The sequence below is a fragment of the Pavona decussata genome, unplaced genomic scaffold, assembly GCF_977016875.1.
Source record: "Pavona decussata unplaced genomic scaffold, jaPavDecu1.1 SCAFFOLD_254, whole genome shotgun sequence".
Lineage (NCBI taxonomy): Eukaryota > Metazoa > Cnidaria > Anthozoa > Scleractinia > Agariciidae > Pavona > Pavona decussata.
Genome location: NW_028145657.1, coordinates 1211444 through 1232420, shown reverse-complemented (window position 1 = coordinate 1232420; position 20977 = coordinate 1211444). Strand labels below are relative to the sequence as shown.

The window sequence follows — 20977 nt, the reverse complement described above, 5'->3', positions numbered from 1 at the left end:
TTCTTGGAAATCTGTATGTATCTCAAGCTTGCCTGTGTGGAAAGATTTTGCAGAACATGGTGTACAAACAAGTAAATTTGTTGCAGTTTCTACAAAACTTCTTTAGAGTGACAATAATATTGTGGGGAGACAGTGCGTGATGAAAATTTCGAAGGAAATAACAGGTCTGTAATGCTTTGTTTTGTTCCTTGGAATATGACTTTTTTTATCTTTATTATTAATAATAAGCTTGTTTCTACATGCAATATTTGATTGTAAATTAGTTCCAAAAAATTCATTTGCCTGGATGGAATAATAAATTGCACTGCACTGCACACCACAGCACTACACTGCAGCATATTGCATTGCATTGTATCGTAATGTTCAGTATCGTATTGTAAGTACTGTACTTTCAATTGACACTTAAACATAGTGAATTTCTAAACTTTTCTAAACAGCCTGCACTCAGCATTTTTAGTATGATTTACTCTACCCATACCATCCACTGATGCCAACACTTGTGAAGAGATTAGATCTGTTATTCTGGCCGACTGTGTGTCGATTGTTTGCTGTAAAGCCTTGATACGCACACGAAGCCTGGAAAATTAAACATAGACTTTATGGTTGCCAAATTGAAGGGCTGGGAGCATAACCGACTTATGTCGAACTTCAGCCCGTTTTTCGATGTAGCTCGGATTTGTCCAAACTGTTGCATGTGAACTGCAATTCGATTGAAAACCATTGTCCAGTATTTTTTTCACGCCGCTTTGTGTTTCGTATTAATGCCATTGAGAAATTTTACCATCTTGTAAAGATATATCGGTAACATTATAGACACTGGATGATTAAAAGGACAATGCACTGAGGATTAAATACTTGTATTCAATATACACTTGTTGTCTTTGAAACACGGCACTCGAAAGCGGTGTTTTCCGCGGGAGCAACGAAAAGAATGCTGTCACGCTTTTATTTGATTCTGTTACAAACTAATGCGTACGTGACAGGAATGTCCGAAATGTAAACAGTTACATTCTCCAAGAGAAAATGTGTCCATTTCCTGGCGTAAAATCCAGCTTTGTCCCGTTTGTCAGCATATCACTCTTGATAACGCAAAATACTAGCATTCTACACGATTAACAGGAAGGTATGTAGTCATTTCAACGATTAACAACGATTAACGGCAGTTCTATTAAAAGGTAAAGACTATCTATTATTTTTAAGAGCAGTCGGTGTTAACCGTTGAAAATCTATGTTAATCGTACTTTTATTGAATCATTGCCTTGAAATTGTCAAGTTAATCGTTACATACCGAATTTCAAGCCTGGCAAACCACAACTAAGGCTTGCAAAACACCTTGCACATGGCGGGATTTGTCTCTGATGCTCCCGCGGGATTTGATAATCGAATTGAAAAATTCGCCACGGCACAGTCATCACTACCAAGGAGGGATTCTTTGAACAACATTTCCACCAGTTCCTGTGAACTGCATTCGTCAATTTCATAACTTTTCAAAAGATCCATAGATGTCGTGCGTTTACAAACTTCACCAAACAAAAGCGAAACCTACTAGCCAGTACGATACGCAAGTTGTTTATCCCGACTGCCTTGATCTATTTTGGGCTTGTTACAACCCGCAAAAGCAAACCATGATATCATCTCAAACGTTACTTATAGAAACAACAACTGGTGAGGCTAAACACGGCTCGTGGACAGTGTAAACTTTTAGCCTACCGATAATTTGGAAAACGAGTCTGCCGTGGACAAAACCTACAAAAAAATTTGCCTTCCAAGCGTGTTCACTTGTAGACAAGCAAACTACCAAATCCCCCTCCCCCTCCTCCTGACTCAATGTTGTCTTTTGGGTCACGAACAGTTTCCTGGCAAGCATCACTTCCCACATCAACATTGCATAAGGGGGAGGGGGGGAGGGAGAAGTAACTGTGGTAGAATTATGAAGGGAGAAACAGTAAGTGAGTGGTTTTTTGGCTGTCTGTGTTCGCTTCTCATTGCATAGGGGGAGGGGGTGGGAGGGAGAAGTAAGCAAGTGGTTTTTGTTCTGTTCGTGTTTGGTTTTCTCAAGGAGTTTTGTCCACGATTGTAAAACCGCGAAATGTTTTCCAAAGCAGGGAGAGCCAAAATTTGTACAAATCCGTGCGAAATCGAAAGCTGCGCTAAAATTCGACATAAGTCGGTTATGCTCTCAGACCTTCAATTATAAGCTATTAACTCTTCACTTAAATTTGTTCATTAGCCCCTATAAAACCCATGATTTCATATAAACTTGCCATATTACTACCAGAAATATATTCAACAAAAACATCACCTTTACTTATAGTTTCAGCTATAACATTTTATTTTTTTCACACCTAATGTACATGTAAGAGGGTTGGCTTTACTGGTAAGGACAATTATTGGTATGTCAAGATTTTCACAAACTCAAAATAATGCCTGTTTCAGAGAATATGTTGCAATAACAATAATCATTATATGTTATTTGTATTCTTACTTGTCATTTTCAGTTTTCAGCATAACATTCTCATGACAAACATCACTAATTTGACCATCCTCAACTCCAGACATTCTCTTTCCCTGACAGTCAAAATAAAAACAATAAATAATGTGGATTTGCAGACTAAGATACAAAACATTAACTCCTGGAGCGTATGCTTGTAAAGTAGGATCTACAAATTAACTGAATATTGAAGGTCAAAGAATCAGTATGTTGCTAAAGCTGGCTCCAGTGTCAGCAAAAATGATAACAATGAAGTTAATTAATTGTTTCAGTCTATTTCTAGAAATTACTCTGTAAGCTGTGTTTGTATAAGTTGTTGTGTGCATCTCACAAAATTTACGCTAGAGCCATTGACAGATTCTTATTAATATTTTTAGTTCCTGTACTATCTCTGGTGGACTCTCTCTCTATCTCTAAGTCCATTTCATCTCAAGTAGGGCCATAAGTCTTTCAAAAATCCCTTTTCAAGGTTTTCTTGTAAAGCTTCTATAATTGCCATCATCCATTAAATGGGTGATTAGCTCACTTTTAGGGTTCTAGACAGGCCTTCATGTCTACTGTATCACCCAACATACTTAACCCAGTCCAGCAAGACCCTTATTTGGCCTGTTGACCACCCACTGTGACTATCTACACATGTACATGTAGGACAAGGGGTTGGGATGATGTACAGACCTGTTTAAATTCCGTCAGTTCCATTGTGAGCTTTTGAATCTCAAGTCTTAATGAAGCTATCTGTTTGCTGGTTTTATCTTGATTCACAACCACCTGAAGAATTGCACAATATAAACAGTCAATAATCCAACATTTTAGCTATTCCTCTCCCTCCCCTCCCTAAGGAGACTAAAGTAATCATCAGCATCAGTAGAAACTGGTGTACAGGTATGTAGGGGCGACATTGCAACCCTACCTATCACAATAAAGCTGGGAAAGGGAGGCAGGGCATTTAGCTTTCATTTTAATTTTCAAATTCTCTGCCTTACCCAAAATTATTATATGTCAAACAAGGTAGAAACCCATGCCTACTAGCCCTCTTCCCCTCCCCCCTCCCTATTTCGGGAGTGTATTCCTTTTTTACATCCATCCTCATCAGCGGTAAATTTGACAGACCAGAGATGGAAAAATGGTTAAAAATAATTCCATACTTCTTCCTGGTCTACTTCAGGAAGGAACTTGACAAAAATGAAAATTACAATATTTTTGTACAAAACTGTGGGTTAAGAGAAACTGCAGCCCCCAAAATACATGCATGAACACTTACTACATCCCATGTACATTTACCTTGTTCTTGATATTTCTGGCTCGGTTGGCGTACTTCAACGTGTTTAGCGTTTCCATGAAGTCTCTATCGGAGGGTGACACACAAGCTATCATCAAGGTTCGGCTAAAGGGAGGAAAATAAAATTAATGCATTTATGTTGCATTTTTTAACTAACACAAAAATCGGATGATTTCAAATTATTTTGATTTCAAATTATTTCTGCTAACCTGATCTAACCCTCCAAGTTGCAACCATTTTATCTGCCATGGCTACAAGAACATTTGAAGTGCTGAGAGCATAACTGACATAAGTGCATTTCAAATAGCATTTTGTTGTTTTCATTCAAGTTAACTGGAGTTTAAATTTGCATGTGGCCTTGAATTCCCTCAGCAAATGTCACTCTAATGTTTTATTTGCTGTTTTGCGCTTCTTGTACAAATATAAAAAGCTATCATTATGGGCAAGATTTCCGTTTTTATCACAAAACGAAGCACAAAGCAATGGATAAAACATTAGAGCAATGTTTTCTGTGTGGCATTTTTTGGCTATTGAAGACCCCCCTCCCCCACCCTTTGGAATTTCTAACCCCTTCTGTGATGAGGGAGGGATAAGGACATTTTCTGGAAGTACACAAATTTTGTGCCATGGCAAGTAACCCCTTTACATTCCCTTGATGTACATTCATTTTCCTGATGCATATTTACAATCTAACAAACCAAAATAATGCCCAAGCAAGAATTACAGGATTAGGGTAGATATTGAATGAACAAGTTAGAAATGTAATTTTGATACACAAACAGATAATGTGAAGAGACAAAATGTATGAAGAACACTTTTAAAAGGTGTTGAGGTTGAGGTGTTGGTGAAGAATTGTAAATCAAGGTGTGTATTGAAAAAAGGCAGAACACACAACACAGCTATGAATTACAGGCTAGCTACATGTAGCTAGGGCTCTGTACCTGTTGCCTCCAAGAGAGTCCTGTAATAATCTTGTGAGTTTGGAATCTCTATAAGGCACATGGCTACCCTTCTTTGTCAAGTCTCCTAAAGCACTGATAACATTACCAAGGGCCAACTGTAGAAAAGACATCTGTATTCAGTTAACCAGTTTGTACACTAAAAACATGTAACATACAGCCTGTAAAAACTCTTAATGCACTATAGGGGCAGAGCCTAGTTATGTACAAGCAGCTGCAATGGAGATCTCTGTATTTCTCAGCAGGGAATATCTCTCAAACAGGACAAATTGGAATATGGGACTCCGGGGTCGCATGCAAGGTGTCCACACAATGGAGCCCTCTAATCACCCACCCCCGCCCCTTCACACCACCCAAGGATGAAAGACCAGACCGCAACACAGGAGATTACATCCCCTACCCTTTCTCAACAGTGATGCAGGTTCTCGGACACCACCATCTAATTTTGTGAGAGAAGATGAAGAAGACAAAGGGCAACAACTTGACACCACTGCCCAATGTCCTACAGCATTTTCAATGGCAAATTCCCTCCCAGTTAATTTCATGAAGAAAACTTTTTTTACCAAACCACAGTTGATTGAAATGCCTTCCTTTGCTCTGTCTCCTGTAGCACCCGTTCGTTTAAGTCTCTCAGAGCCAGCAAGATCCACAAAGTTGAACTTGGCTGAAAGCATCTCATATTCATAACTGTTGATGTTGTCTGATGAAGGCTTGTCCTCGTCACCACCAACCTACATAAACCAAAAAAATAATAAATTACAATATAATAACCATCAGTGCCACTCAGGGGAGAGAGTGGTCCTCAGATGGATGCCAGAGGGTAAAAGGAGGTAAGGCTACTTGCCAAAAAAGGCTACATAATTATTGAAAACAACAGGCAGTCCAAGTGAGGATGACAGCAATCCAGCTAGGCTCTTATAAGTGACACAGTTTGCCCATACAATTTATATGTATAATTTACATGTACATGCAAAAAATAAATCTAGAAATAGATCTTAATAATTTAGAACAAAAAAGGATTTACATCTACTCATTGTTTCTGCATTGTTTTTACTGCTTTAAATGGCCTTGTTAGGCCGTGGATTTATAGGCACTGGAAGGGATAGGGGTGACTTACTGTTCTGTTAACAGTTTACATTTTGCATTGAGATTAACTTAAGGTTGCAACTATTTCACAGTAGTGACACTGGTTCAAACTCAAAACTTGATATTAAATTCCACCCAAACAGTGAAACTACCAAAAAAAAAAAACATCCCAGCAGTCTTGCAATACTATTATGACTCTCCTGAGGCAGACACCCTTCGAATCTGGACAGTAGAGGTTGGTCTCGATTATATCAGTCTTAGAGAAGAGATAACAAGGTTATTTTCTAAAAGAAACTGTGGTGCTGCATTGGTTGAGAGTAGAAACAAATGTTTGGTTTAATAACTAAAGGTAAATTGGCAATTCGACAAAGGGCTAATGCTAAGAATGTCAGCACTTGAATATCTTTACGGTGGCCAAATTACCTTTAGTTATCAACTCTCCTTAGAGGAAGAAATGACTAAAAACCAATAGGCTGAAGCTAATGTACCTTCACAACCCTCTGCTGCTTGACGTGAATAGCAAATATAGCATGGGATCTTGATGACTGCGCATTCATGTTTGTACTGGCAGTAGTTCGAGATAGAGCTCCTTGTTGCAAACAATTTAAAGTCTGGGCGAAGGGAAGCATACAAATAAATATTATTGACATCATATTGATAAAAATGTTTATTTTAAAAACATAGCTGTCAAAACCAGTACTAACATCTAACTAAAAGTTAAATAGTAAAACAAAGGAAATTTAAGAATTAGTCACTGTTGTGAAAAAAGAAAACATCTGTCTATTCAATAAGAGATTAATCAAGGCAGAAGTAGCGAGAAATGACCTTAACCTGATAAATACAATCATTTATTCATATATAATAAAATATGGGTATTTAAATGAATGATCTCAGTGAAAAGATTTCTAAACAATTCTGAAAGCTGAATGCTTACATCTTGCGCTGAGTTCACTGGCTTCATGGTTACACCCATGGTGTAGATGTTACCATTTGCATCTTCATGAATTTTGACATTGCTTTTATGACCCTACAAAACAACAAAACATTATTAATTTTAAATAATACCAGTATTTTTTCTATCTAAACTCACCAACACTGACTATTAAAATATAGACTAGATAATCAAGGGAAAGACAGGAAAACTAATAAAGAATTATTGAAAGAAGGCTTTAGGGCAACAGAGCCTGGGTAAGTGTGTATTTTGCCTTAAAATTGAAATTGATCCAAATAAGCCCCATTTTGGCACAGAGCCCGGTTGTGTGAGAAACTTAATAATTACTTGCATATTTAATTTTTGATTTAAATGCTAAATAAGCAAGTCAAAGAATTAGCTTATTACTTTAAATTTGTAGAAAATACAAGAGGCCCACACAAAAGAGATGCAGACGATTTGACTGCCTTCTTTTGTTCACGTGCTTTGCTGCAACTTGGTTCAGTCTCGTATACAAATGAAATCAGTCAAGCGTCAGTACCTCTTTTGTGTATAAGGTTGCTTGCACTTTCTAGAAACATAACAAGCTACAGTGTTTCTTTTTATGTAGCATTTACTCAAAACTTAAATACACAACTTAGTTTCTTATATGACAACCTGTCTGTACCAAAACAGGACATATTCGAAGCAATTTCGATTTTAAGGCGAAAAGTCATTTATGCCATTCTTGCCCAAAACTCTTCAATTATTCTGTAACAATAACATACAATTATTCAGTTCACAAGCAATAAAGCACACATCACTGGGTTTAGTAATGCAAACTCATGCAGGGACAAAGACTTGGCAAAAATGTGTTACAAAAAAGATCTGGCATTAATTTTACCCTGTTTCTCTTTACCTACATTCTTATTTCACAACACACCATTTTTTCCCATGACATGTAAATCTGCCTTTTGTGTCCGTTCTATATTTACACATCAACTAGTCTAAATACCTCCACGCCACAAGATAAGTTTAACAGTCTGATAACTTAATTGCAAGTCATACCCTGTTATTGTCGAAATCAAACAAATCCATTAGTTCTTCATTGTAGAGCTGCAAAAATAACAATAGAAACAAATTTGATGGCTGAATGCATACAAAAGAGGGGTTATTAGCTGCTAAGGATGGATTTTGAGTCTTCGCTGTGCCGTGACTACAATGTAACTCAGGTTAAAAAGTGATGAACATTTATAAAATTTTGGAGTAGGGCCAGGTTTAATCGATTCATGCTTTTAATATTATATAAGGTAGTGAAATTCTGACAGTTGTTGTTTTGTTTGTTTGTTTGTTCTTGGAGATGGGGTATAGTTAAAGATGGAGAAATAAATATTCATAATTACCTTTTGTAGTTGAATATAATATATTTTTTTAATGTAATTGACTATTAAGTGTAGAATTAAAGCTACTTGCATGTTTATGTTGTGGTTTAATTTATTTAATATTCATTTATTTTTTTTTTTTTTGGTTTAAAATTTTTCAAACCAGTTTAATTTTTATTTTCCCTTGTAGAGTATTCATTACCATAATCTGAGACAAAGGGAACTAAAAATCAAACAGGTTTGAAATTTTGAACCACAACATTTACAACCTTACCAGGTCTCAATGAAGGAAATTTGGATAAACAACTGAAGGCTTAAATATTCCTGCCAGAACTTTTCCAGAAATTATAAAAACAGCCATGGAAAATCATCCTTACCTCCATAAACTGCACTGTGACTTTAAAATCAGGTGAAGGTTCATTTCTTTGTTTGGCCTCATGTTTCCTCTTGTCAATTCCCTCAAATAGATGTGCAACAGCTCGTGGAATAATTCCCTCTTCTTCTGGAGATGTAGCAATATCAAAGCCAGTCCCCATGGTATAGGTCTTACCTGACCCTGTCTGTAAGATTACAAAATGAAGAAAACAGTTAAAAACTTCATTATCAATGCTGATTCAGAAAAATCTATTTTTGCTTACAATTATTGTCATGAGCAACTTTGTTACAATATGTGTTGTTAAATTTACACCCACGGTAGGCCAATGGATGCATGCATGTTCATTAGATTAAGCCCGATGTCAGCTGGCAGGTGTGCATTATAAGCTTTGTACAATCCAAGCAACATGGCTGGATCTTTTCGTGTTTAAACAAAGGATTTAAGCAGCAAACAAATGTTGTTATAACTTAGACTGTAGTGCACACACTGCTGACATCATCCAAAAATCATAATCACACAACTCATCATTTAACACTGCCTACACTATAACTGTGATAGCATTTTAAAACATGTTCCAACTCCTACAACACTTTATGTGTCCTGTACGACATGACATAGGTTTAATTTACACCAAACAATTTGTTTCATCGGCTTGTTGTCAGTATGTCGCATAGAACAAAACCACACCATCTAAATCGGTCTTGTTGATTCAGTTGTAAAACACATGGACCATGCTTACTTTACAACATTCAGCAGCACACAAAAAAATGGTTAGAAATAATACTAGGGTTGCCAGTGACTTTCACTGACCAAAAACCAGTTTTGACTGATAACCACAGGAAACAAATTATTTCCCAATAAACCAGTGATGACATCACAGAAATCAATTTCTTTGTACATGTAACTGCCTTTTGAAACGACCAAACCTTGTCAACAAGGAAACCCCTTTCCAAACCAAGTCCCTACCCTAAAATAAAATTCCCCGACTCTTCACTGTCTTTGAGGCAGAATTTAGTTTTTCCTGGACTTGATACAGAATTCCATTTCTTTTTCCTGAGCTTGAAAAAAAAACTGTTTTCTCTGACTTTGCCCTGACAGTGGCAACCCTGATTACAGCATATAATTTAAAATAACATTATTGTCAAATGTACCATGGAGCCAAACTAACAAAACGTATCTTGTACACAAATGGTCAAGTGTAAAATTTTGGGGTGAACACTTCCAAAAAAAATAATAATAACTGTTGATTGTGAAAAGACATATTAAAGTTCCTTAAATTATTACCCTAAAAGCATCGCTAATTTATTCATAGGTTACTTGAAATTGCATTAATAGGGCACTCACAATAAATATATTATTGGTAATTTCAATAGCTTTTTATTTCCTGGGGCACAACATCATTTAAAGTTATAGCAAAAAATGCACATCAAAGGGAAAGAACAGCATCACAAATGTGACAAGGAACATGTCATACCCCATCAATGAATGGGACAACACAATTACTGTTAGTTTATTTGCAGTTTGCCAGGTCTACTTAAATGTTGTTATTTTGTTTGCAAAGCCTAATTTTGATCATTTCTGCCCTAAACCAATTTCCATTAATTACACTGAAATTCAGTTTCAAACTTGGGAATATATTTTGCCAATTTACATTTTATTTACACAGGGTTATCCGTTATTGCTTTAAAGTTATAATATTCATCCTAAAACAACCTTGATTTTTGGGTTGAAAGATTTTTCAGTTGCTGTCTCTTTCTGTTTTTGCTCAATGTTGCATAATTTATTCAAAGGGAAATAATATTGATGCTGTAGATTATTCCTAGTTTCAACTAAAAATAGCTATATAAACAATCAACAAAAAAATTGATGCACAGTAAAGTAGTCAGCTAAAAAAGAAATTTGTAATATTGAAGCTGAAAAAGTACTTTAAAAAATAATAAAATCAATTAATTGTGGCAGTAGAAAGTATTAAAATGAGCCATTGTGTAGGTTTATGACCTGTCTTGGTCATTGATAGTGTAGATTAGTTTTTGAACACAAGTTTAATGATATGCATGTGTTCAATAATATAATCTCCTGCAGAGTAGTTTCCCTATATTCCTTATTTTGAAGCAAAATTTTAAATTCACTGATGCCAATTATTCACTTGATCACACAACGAGATATCTAGACACTGTAATCTTATGCAGTGCCAGAAATCTTACCACAAGGCAACTACAAATGTATTCAGGGTAATGGCAGTCAGAAAAAGCCAATTTATTTGCTTTCCAAAACTATAACAAAGAGAACAATAAAATACATTTTGTCAAAAAAAAAAAAACAAAGCCAAAAAAAGTCTCACGAAGAAGTAATTCAACGATTTTTTTTTTTAAATTATCGATTTCAGAAATACACAATACACTAGAACATATTGAGATCAGTTATCTTGATGCAGAATTCTTGTGGTTTGCATTAATATACTAGCTTTTGTAATTACAAATTTCCAGTTCACCGATGAATTATCATAACCATAGCCGCAATTATTTATTTCTCGGCAATAGCAGAGAGCAGAAAAAATATATTAAAACTCTTTGGGGTCCTAGAGAGAAATAGATGCACAAAATGAACACAATACAATCTATATTACACTTCGATTACTGCATTACACAAAACCAAAATCCTTTTTGTGATAAGTCGTAGATAAAAGACTCAGACGTCAAGAATGTACAATAATAATCTTGCATCATGAAAAATAAATACAGGCAGATTGCGTGTTAAGTTCCTGTACACTAACTTATGGAACATACTGTCTCGGATGTTGTCAGTGCTTGAGACTTGCTTATATCTAACAAGAACACTCGAGATCTCGATTTAACATCACAAAATACGCCAAGTGAACCGTGGAAAATTTTTGTACAAAGTGACGGCTATTTAAAGCCATGAACCTAAAAAGTTACAACCGGAAACCATGTTGATTATAGCCTTGTAAGCTCAAACTGCATTTTACTGCGGACTATGAAAATCTTTAAGCGCCCAACAAATGAGTAATATTTTACCTGTCCATAAGCCAAAACCGTCGCATTGTAGCCGTCTAGGCATCTGCAATAAGGAGAAAGTACTTGTTACCTCAAAATATTCTTATAAAATTAAAATTTGGCACTCGTCTTGAAAAATGACTTGTCGGCGTTTGAAAAGTACAACATCGCAGTGGGAGAATAACACAGCAGAGATGAAAAAATTTAAAAGTCGTAAAAGGAATATTTGGTTATTAGCTCACCCTTCGACAAGTCCTCTAAGACACTGTTCATAGATTGCAAACTGTTTGCTCTCCTTATCGAAAACATGATCGAACGTAAATGCCTTGTCTTTTCCGAGGACGACTTGAGGATGACCTGGGGTAACATAAGTACAAACTCTACACATGTCAATTCGCTCGGCGGCGCTCTGTGGACGAATCCTAAAAGGACGCAACAAAAAGACAAGATTTAATAGAAAGCCACGCTGCTGAACGCTTGGCAGGGTGTCTACATAACTTGATCGTGTAATAATAAACTCTGGGTGGATAGCCAGAGATTCTACTCGTCTATCATCGTAAGTATCAAGGAACCTCACCTCAGCGCAACGCGAACCGACGTTTCGTCGTCCATGATTAGAAGTGTTTTTGGCTATGAAAACAATATTAATTTACCAGGAACGACGGCCGATTTTCCACAAAGCCATGCACCGCAGCGATAGACTACTTCATTCATATCCAATTCCTCGCCGGCGAAAACACGAATGGACAAAAATTGTGCTCGAAGTTCGTCCGAAAAATCGCGCGGATGGACTGTCACTTGCGAATAAACGTTGTTCTCCTTTCAAGCCATAAATCGTCAATATCGCTGCCGATCGATGTACAGGTTCACTGCGTCGAAGTCATTGTCAAAGGCTTTCAATACCAGCGAAATGGACAGGACAGGTAAATGCGCTTCGCTGCTTGAACGATTTCACACGAATATGAATCTCATTAGATTTGCATACATTCGCCTTTCCAATCCAAAATGGCCGCCAAGTGCTTTGTCGTTAAGAATGAGGCATTGTGGGATTGCGTGGGAAGACTTGACCAATGAAATTCCTTGAATTAAATTGGCGCACATTTGGCGGGTAATGTCATGATGACGTCAAATCGTCTGGAAATGACCGGAAACTTCTTCACTCAATAATCAAAACAAAACAGGGATTACATTTTTGTATTTGTGTAGCTTTTATCTGTTCATTAAACAGGAAATAATCTGCAACAAGTCACGTCGATATCTCCATTTCACGAAAGCAGCACGTAAAAAATATCGCGAGACAGCCGAGCCAAGGTACGGTATTCTCCTTCGGTAGAATCGCACGAGAGTGGCGCCGTTTCTGTCAGGTAACAAAAACAAATTGAAACCAAAGTTTTTACCGATATATCAAATGTATTTCTTCATCGTAGCTTTATTTCGTTTTTAGACCAGGGGAAGTTTTTGAGACCCAAGCCTAAAATGAATAAAGCTTTCAGTATAAATTATTCAAAATTGAGTGTAGTTACCAACACAATATAGAGCTGTGGCCAATAAATAATTCAAGAAAAAATTAACTATCGGCCACAAAAAATACATTATTTCTTCTGCTTCTGACTTGTCCCCCCATGAAGCACATAGCTTGAATGCTTCAAGAAATCGATGAAAAACTCGAAAGGAAGACGTCATGTATTCTTATTTTCCCCTGTTATTTTCAAACTCTTCCCGGCGGCTGGACGACCAAATTTGATGCGTCAAAGCTCAAAACAATTACCCGGAATTTTATGTATTCTATCAAAGTCATAATAAATTTCACACGATTTGCAACAGAATTTGTAACCGGGGCAACATAGCTGATGTGTTGATATATACAACTGGCACCTGTATCCTCTGGAAGTTAAAAGAAGCTTCTTCTTTTTTCTTTCTGTCTTTCTTTCTTTCTTTTTTTTTTTATCTCACGTTTCCAGATGTTTTACTATAAACAAAACACTTAATGTGCACAGAATACTGAGGCCATGTTTACTTATTCAGTACAACTCCAGAATACTTCAGTTTGTTGTTTTCGCTTGCAAATTACATTAGGGATACGGTTATCTAAACTTCACTGGGATTACAAAATTTAAATAAGAAAGGAAAACGAAGAGGAAAGTGGTAAATGTAATAAAATAACGACATCGTGAAAATCGCCCAATAGCGACTGAAAACTGATCGTGTAAAATGACGCTTCCGGTCCACTAAAAGGAATTCCACTACAGAAGAACAAGTTTAAATAAAGAAAAACTATTTCAATTTAAAGCACTGCCACGACGGAAAGAAATGAGGGCATGTCACTTTTCTCAGGCATTTCTCTTTAATAATATTCTCTTTCTCTTTCACTTTTTCTTCATTTCTTCTCAGAGATTAATTTTCGTGGGTTGATTACAACGATAAATGCTGACCAATGCTGTCAATCAGAACCAAGCCATCACGGGATCGTCTTCACTTTCAAAATAATTTTCACGAGCTCCTACGAATGTGCCCCGCCCCAAACGGGTATGGCTTTAGAGTCATTCTGTTGCCAAGCTGTTCTGAAAGCGGGCATCAGTTTTGGTCGGCTCTTTAGTCTGAAATTGGGCTTACGTTTGTGTCATTTTGATTGAAAAGAAGACAACTTCAAGTTAGGATCCGGAGCCCGTTTCTTGGAAGTCCTAATTACTTACCGGTCCTCGATACAATGCTCCTGAACAGAAATTCTATATTTATTTATTTCGAAAGCTTCATTTTAAAATAGAAAAAAAAAACAGTAACTTTATGGGGGAGGGGGGGGGGGGGGGGGGGCTTGATGAGACCCATAAAGAAATTCCACACTAAAAATTAAAAAACAATCGATTCAGTAGAAAACAGAATTTTCTTTTTAAATCTATATGTATTGGACCCCGTAACTGTTATCGGTTATTTGGGAAGCGAGCATGCGCACCAGGTCTAAAGGTAGATAAGGTTAAGGATCATGTGTTGGCAGGGTCCCGGATGTTGCTTTGAAAACGCGTGCTCGTTACAGCCAACAGGGTTTGAAGAATAAGAGAGCCCTAACCGTGACTCCATAAAAAAAAATCGAGGAATACTCGCCTACCCCCTCGTGAATGTTACACCAGCATATAAATTGACGTTGAAACAGTGATAGTGTCGATACCATGAACTTTGATTACACTGGTCAATTTTACACAAGGAAATAGCAGATTTACTTGTAGAGAAACAAGTGGGTTTGCACGTGTGACCGATTTTTGTCACCGTCATCGTCATCATGCGGATCATCATCATGATCATCATCATCCATAAGTTTCACGGCTTGTGAACCGATTTTACCGAATTTCCATAACTGAGAAGAAAAATATAAATTTTCCCTCGACAGAACCTTAGATGGATAGTCGAGTTGATCAATTTCCCCAGATTATAAACCGAACAGTAAAATGAATCTTTTGTTTTATCATCTGCTGATAAAATCAAACATTCGTTTCCACTGCACTCCCTCACCGAAGCAGCACCTACACTGTCCATAAGATACTAACCCCCTTATCAAACAGTAAAATGTGGAGTTTTGACAATGCGTCGGAGGAACCGACGAAAATTATATGCGAAATTGTCAGCTTTTGGACAAGTGAAACCCCCTATTTTAATTTTCTGCCCTCTACAAATAACTGAAACACACAAAATAATTGCTTAGAGCACACCCGGGTAGCAAAAACTGTCAGACACGATAAGCCTGCTTGGATGCCACATCCCCAGTGAAACAAAATACGTGTACATCTCCCTGAATATGTGGAATGTTAGTTTTGGCGTTTTTGTTTTCATTTCTTTAAGCAATGCAATTAAGAGCTTTCAATTGAGGTTTTGTTACAAATTTCAGTTTAAAGTCAGATCAAAATTTGCAATGTGTTACCTCAACCAATATCTCTAAGATGCTTGCTAATGAATGAAATTCACATTGTTGAGGATGAAACTTCAATATTTACTGAACTAGTTGTCGATCAAGGTTAGTAATTGTTAGCGTCCCACTTTTAGAGCGTTGTTTTTGTAAAGTGTTGTTAAAAAAAAATACATGATCGCGTTTGTTTTGGGTTTGGTTTATCACAATCTATGATATAAACCTTGGCAATTATTTCCGTAATGTTTAAAACACGAGCAGCAGTGTTTTAACGGGATTTAAAACCACGAAGCGCATCCGAGTGGTCCCGATAAAACACATGCTGCGAGTTTTTTGAACGGTTTCAAAAACATTCCTGGAAAAGTGTGTGTCAAGAGAGTTCATAAGGAGGAGGTTTTATCGGGTTTTAAAAGCACTGCACGTGATGTTTTATTAACCATTTGATAGGTCAATGGGCTTATGAATTATTAATGAGTTGTTGAACGAACTGAGAAAAAGCAAACAAACAAACCACTTGTAAACTTTTACGATAAACCAAAAACAGTGTAGATATCGAGTCTTTCGTTCTCTCTCTGTTCCTCCCTGGGGAAAGGACCCAATCCCTGTGAACGAGGTTCATGTACGGACCTGTAAAAACAGGGCGTCGGTACCGGTTGTGGCGTTGTCCTGTTTCTCCTAGAAATAAAAGTAAGCTGTGCTTGTAAACAGGTTTGTCAATGCCCCGGAGCTAAGGCCTCCTCAAACACTTGAATTGGGAGAAACACGTAACCCTTCTTTAACCTGTTTGGTTGTTTGTTATCTGTTTCTTGTGACCAGTTGGCCTGTTAGGTTAGTTTTAACATAAAATTAGGCGTGATCTTGTCAAGTAGTTAGTTAGTTTCAGTCGGTCAGTCAGACAGTCAGTCCGTCCGTCCGTCCGTCCGTCCGTCCGTCAGTCAGTCAGTCAGTCAGTCAATCAGTCAGTCAGTCAGTCAGTCATTCAGTCGGTCAGTCAGTTAGTTACTTACTTACCTACTACTCAGACATGATCTTGACACACGCGATGTGCAGAGTCAAGGCGAGTTCATTTGAGATGTTTACAACCCCGGGGGGGGGGGGGTACTCCTCGGAATTCTTGGTGGGGGTGTGCCGCCCGGGTCTTCAAATCCCGACCCTATTTCAGATCTAAACATGCCATTTTCCACACCCGTTTTCAGACCTGACCTCTAAAATTCATACCCGTTTTCAGACCTGAACTTGCAAATATACACCCGTTTTCAGACATAATTATGCATCAGTGCCGAACGGAAGTTGATGCAAGGAGTAAAAGTAAGCTGGAATGACAAAGTTTATCTATTTCTTTTTCTCGCTATCAGTTAGTCGATCCAGTTACGTACTGAGAAGAAAAATATGTTTGTAAGCTTCGTAAATGTTCCCGGCCCCAAAAACCCGACCCGATTTCAGACCGTAATTGTCAAAATCTACACCCGTTTTCAGACCAAAAAGGCTCAAAAACCATACCCTTTGGGGCGGCACATACCTATATACCTTATATAGGGGAGTACCCCCCCCCCCCGGGTTTACAACACAGTTTAAATTTAGGCGTGATTGCATCATGTAGTTAGTTGGTAGTTTGTTAGTAAGCCAGTGTTTTTTACTGAAAATTATAAAAGATGAACCTTTGTCCGTAAATGTCCGAAACGTGATTTTTTCCTAACTCCTTATTTCAGACCAAACCTTAAAATCAAGCCCAAATGAATAGATGAAAATAAATCTAAAACCTTTCTCTCACTAAAAAAAGCCAAACATATCCTGACCAATTTGAGACCAAATCGGATCCAAACCCAAGCCCTGTAGGATACATCGCGCATACTACAAGCTTATGTAAGGGAATTAAACGTTAACCCTCAATCCCCACCCCCACCCCACGAGATTCCAGGATACATAATAATGTTTTCAACTCACTGGTCAAGCGTAAGCATTTTTATCGAAACAGATCTGTAGCATACATGAAATGTCGCCCCTCACAGAATACTGGACTCTGAGATGTTGCTACATTTTTTTTTCTGTTTTGTAGTAAGTTGCTTTACAATTGAGGGATTTCATTTTTTCCCATCTTTTCGTTTACCAGCATTTTACTTATGTGCTCTTTATATATAGCATTATTGGCTTCAGCTTGTGGTTCCAGATCCCATACCATTGTTCCCTAACTATTCAGGTCACCTTGCGATGAGTCTGTCATTTTTTACTCTTTCTCGTTTTGGTCTGTTCTCTTGAGGAAATGCAAACCGAAAAGGAAGTAAAAGGTTGTTTGGGTAACGTTATGTGAGAATGTAGCTAGGCGGCCGTCTCTTTGCAGCATGTGTCGAGTGGGCCCCTACTATCTAAAGTCCCGATAACTTAATCGGGCCGGAGCACTAACAGAAATTCAATATTTTCCTGATTTTGAAAAGTACGTGTTAAAATATTTGCAATTTTAGGAAACCCATTCGAATTTAACCCTAAAAATTACTGACCATATGGAATCGAAAAAAAAAATAATGGAATCATTTTCAGTTTAAATTTTACATGGCGTAGTGTAGATGTATTTAGCTTCACATCGATCGCGGTTTGTTTCATACTAGACTATATAGCTACACAACAAGGATTTTGGTGATTTGAATCTTAGGGAATTATAATTTTACTTATTCTCCTTCCAATACTCTCTTGACAACATCCGAACACAAAAGGACAATTTCTTTCGTAAGAGAAGCCAATATTCAACCTTTCTTACGTGTATGAAAAAGCATTTTTTTTAAAGTGCTTTTTGAAGCACTTGAAAAGAACTGTTTTGTTCCCGAAAACGACACTTTTTCGTTGAATAAAATGCGCGCTTTCGTTGGAGTAGCCAATATTCAACCTTTCTTACGTGTATGAAATGGCATTTTTTTAAAGTGCTTTTGAGCACTTAAAAAGAACTGTTTTGTTCCCGAAAACGACACCATTTCCGGTGAATAAAATGCACGCTTTTTTTTCGGGCCAATTTGGTTCAGGAAAATTCTTATCAGCTAAGCCCTGAAATGCAGCCAGGGACTCTGAATGAGGTTGTAATGCGGTTTTGAAGGGGACGTTTCAGATTGCACTGCTCCCGCCAAAGGGCTGGATCAGTCCTTGGAGACGGAATGCCTAATTGGCACTTTGGGGCTGATTGAAATATATTATATTAGGAATTTTGAGTGTTTAAGTATCCACGACGTGGTAGTAACAAGAAGGGGTGACTTAATTTTTTCGGCACCCTGCACGTTAATGTGAAAGACTGTTGGTCTTTAGTCTGAAATCTGATCGGTTGGTTCCCCCGCCTTATCCTCCTTTCAGCCTTGTGTTTCCCGAACTATACATTAATCTGTAACTTACAACTGATATAAACCCCCAGCAGTATATTGTAAAGAGACAAATCGATATTGATCAGGACGGTGCCCCTAATAGAAATGTAGTTTTGCCCAGTTTACCCTGGCTCCAGAAGCCGGGCCCGTTGGCGCCCGTTGTCTCGCGAAAAAAAATAACCTCTGGTACCCAGGGTAGTGCAGTTTATAACTATGTGGGCAAAGAAGATCTTAGGAAGGGTTTTTTAAACCCGAAAAGAAAATCGGGGGTAACTTTGCATTTTACAGAGATAATTAAGCGACAATAATGCTGTTAAAAATTACAAAACAATGTATGAATTTTTTTTTCTCAGTTGAAGCTTGGTTATCCCTGAAAAATCCCTATAGTTACCCCCAGTTTTCTTTTCAGATTTCAAAAACACTTACTAAGATTCTTCTCATCTCGCATAGTCATACACGGCGCAAAAATACCTTTCAATTTGTACGCACCGTCCATCTCGAGATGCGCAGAACGTGCGCTCAGTAGCAAGACGGGAGGAGGCACGGTCCAGAAAGCTTTTTGTTTGCTTGCATTTCATGCTCTTAGATTTATTGTTGATTGCCAATATCTATTCATGACCAAGAAAATATCTTCGCTAATCATATTAAAGTTCGCGATTCATTTGCCCTACAGCAATCTTAAGGACTGAAAGTTTATGCTCTGTTGTTTTATTCCCTTCCACTGTTTTTACCTCATCCTCTCTTGTCTTCGGCTAATAGACACCTTTCTCGTGGCAAACATTTCTACCAAAGCAAAAACCTCTCGGTTTGGTTTGGTTTGGTTTGGTTTGCTGTTTGGTATAGCAAGGAAGGTTTTTGGGAGCAGGGGAACATAATTCCGATCCTTTTATATGCAGGAAAAAAACCCCGATTTTTGTAAAGAAAAAAACAACTTACTGGATACTAGTACTGTTGGCATTAATCTGAAAAATAAGTAAAATAATGTCCGCGGTACACATGCCCACGCGCACGTCATACGCGCTGACGTACGTACGTGATAGTATTTTTTGGCGGAAAAAAAAATCAAGGAGACAATGACCTTTCCCTCTTCTATCCGGTTTTGTAAAAAAAAAAAAAAAAACAATAGCGAATCGTGTGTGTGTTTTAAATTATTGACATAGGTCATTTAAAACCAAGGGAACCACATTGTTTTCTCTCTACTTAAAATGCAGTCGTTTTATTTCTTGTTGAGTTTAAATGTCATCCAAGATGCCAAGATGTCACTCAATTTATTTTTTTGTTCAAGGACAAACTCTGTTATTTTTCTCACGGAAACGGTTGGGATCGTGAGCATATGTTAAGCGGGTTAATTTTAGAGGAGAAATATGGGTCGCGACCGAGAAAACGATCCGATATAAGCTGATATAACTAACGAGGCATAAACCGGGGCAAGTAATATGATTTCATTTTAATTAACCCCCTTAGCTTCATATTCTGCAACTGGACTCGAGACACACACACTCACACACTAATAGTTTATTTGCTACATGATATTTATATAAATTATTAAACCTGCTGAACTGGCTATTTACATTAAAACTGATTTTTTAATGGATGACGTTTTTCTCGTCCCTTACGTAACAATGCTAGGCAAAGCCAATATAGGCCGATATTTTGAGTGGGTTAGTAACTATTTTTGACGTGAAAATGGAGAACTGAACTATATTCGATTTTACAAGACCGTCAAAAAGTACTACAATAAAGCTAATCACATTTTTTTTTCGCCTGTTGGCGGCTAAAATGAACTACGGAAAACAAAACATTCACGGTTGTTTCATGTCCGGCTGAAGTGATTTTCGCTCACAGCAACATTAACACACCGATATGAATAAAACATAGCACTGTGCTGCGCCATTAAACACAAATGCAATTAATAGCAATATTTTATTTTTCTGGTAGGGATTAGCATTCCTTAGATTGTTGATTCGGTAATCCATGCTTCTTTTAAGATGTTTGATTTAGAACGTCACGGCTTCGGGAAGATTCCCCGGGCTGGTTGATATTGCGCCCCCCTCCCTCCCTAGAGAGTACCTTTTGGCACGTATCTAGGTAGCTGACTGTTAGGGCATGCATGCATATTGGTAAAATTGTGATGAGTCGAAAGTCAACACTGTAAAAAGAAATTGAAACGACTTTGCATAATTATTCAGTTTAATAGAACTTCCAAACCGGACGGGTTAATTTATTATCGTCGAGTATTGCGCT

At 37.5% G+C, this 20977-nt stretch overlaps 1 protein-coding gene across 1 annotated transcript in view; it reads right to left on the bottom strand.

The window, feature by feature from the left end:
• Nucleotides 1-12511, bottom strand: part of LOC146456472 (kinesin-like protein KIF21A) — a 35763-nt gene extending 23252 nt beyond the window's left edge. Inside the window, exons 1-13 of the mRNA XM_085093132.1 lie at nucleotides 12075-12511; nucleotides 11740-11919; nucleotides 11519-11561; nucleotides 8485-8667; nucleotides 7794-7841; nucleotides 6750-6842; nucleotides 6304-6426; nucleotides 5293-5460; nucleotides 4712-4827; nucleotides 3773-3875; nucleotides 3167-3259; nucleotides 2486-2568; nucleotides 479-576 (exon numbers count right to left, since the gene is read on the bottom strand). Coding sequence (XP_084949258.1) covers nucleotides 479-576; nucleotides 2486-2568; nucleotides 3167-3259; nucleotides 3773-3875; nucleotides 4712-4827; nucleotides 5293-5460; nucleotides 6304-6426; nucleotides 6750-6842; nucleotides 7794-7841; nucleotides 8485-8667; nucleotides 11519-11561; nucleotides 11740-11919; nucleotides 12075-12109 — 1366 coding nt within the window. The 5' untranslated portion in view covers nucleotides 12110-12511. The remainder of the gene's footprint in view (nucleotides 1-478; nucleotides 577-2485; nucleotides 2569-3166; nucleotides 3260-3772; nucleotides 3876-4711; nucleotides 4828-5292; nucleotides 5461-6303; nucleotides 6427-6749; nucleotides 6843-7793; nucleotides 7842-8484; nucleotides 8668-11518; nucleotides 11562-11739; nucleotides 11920-12074) is intronic.
• Nucleotides 12512-20977: the final 8466 nt, after the last annotated feature.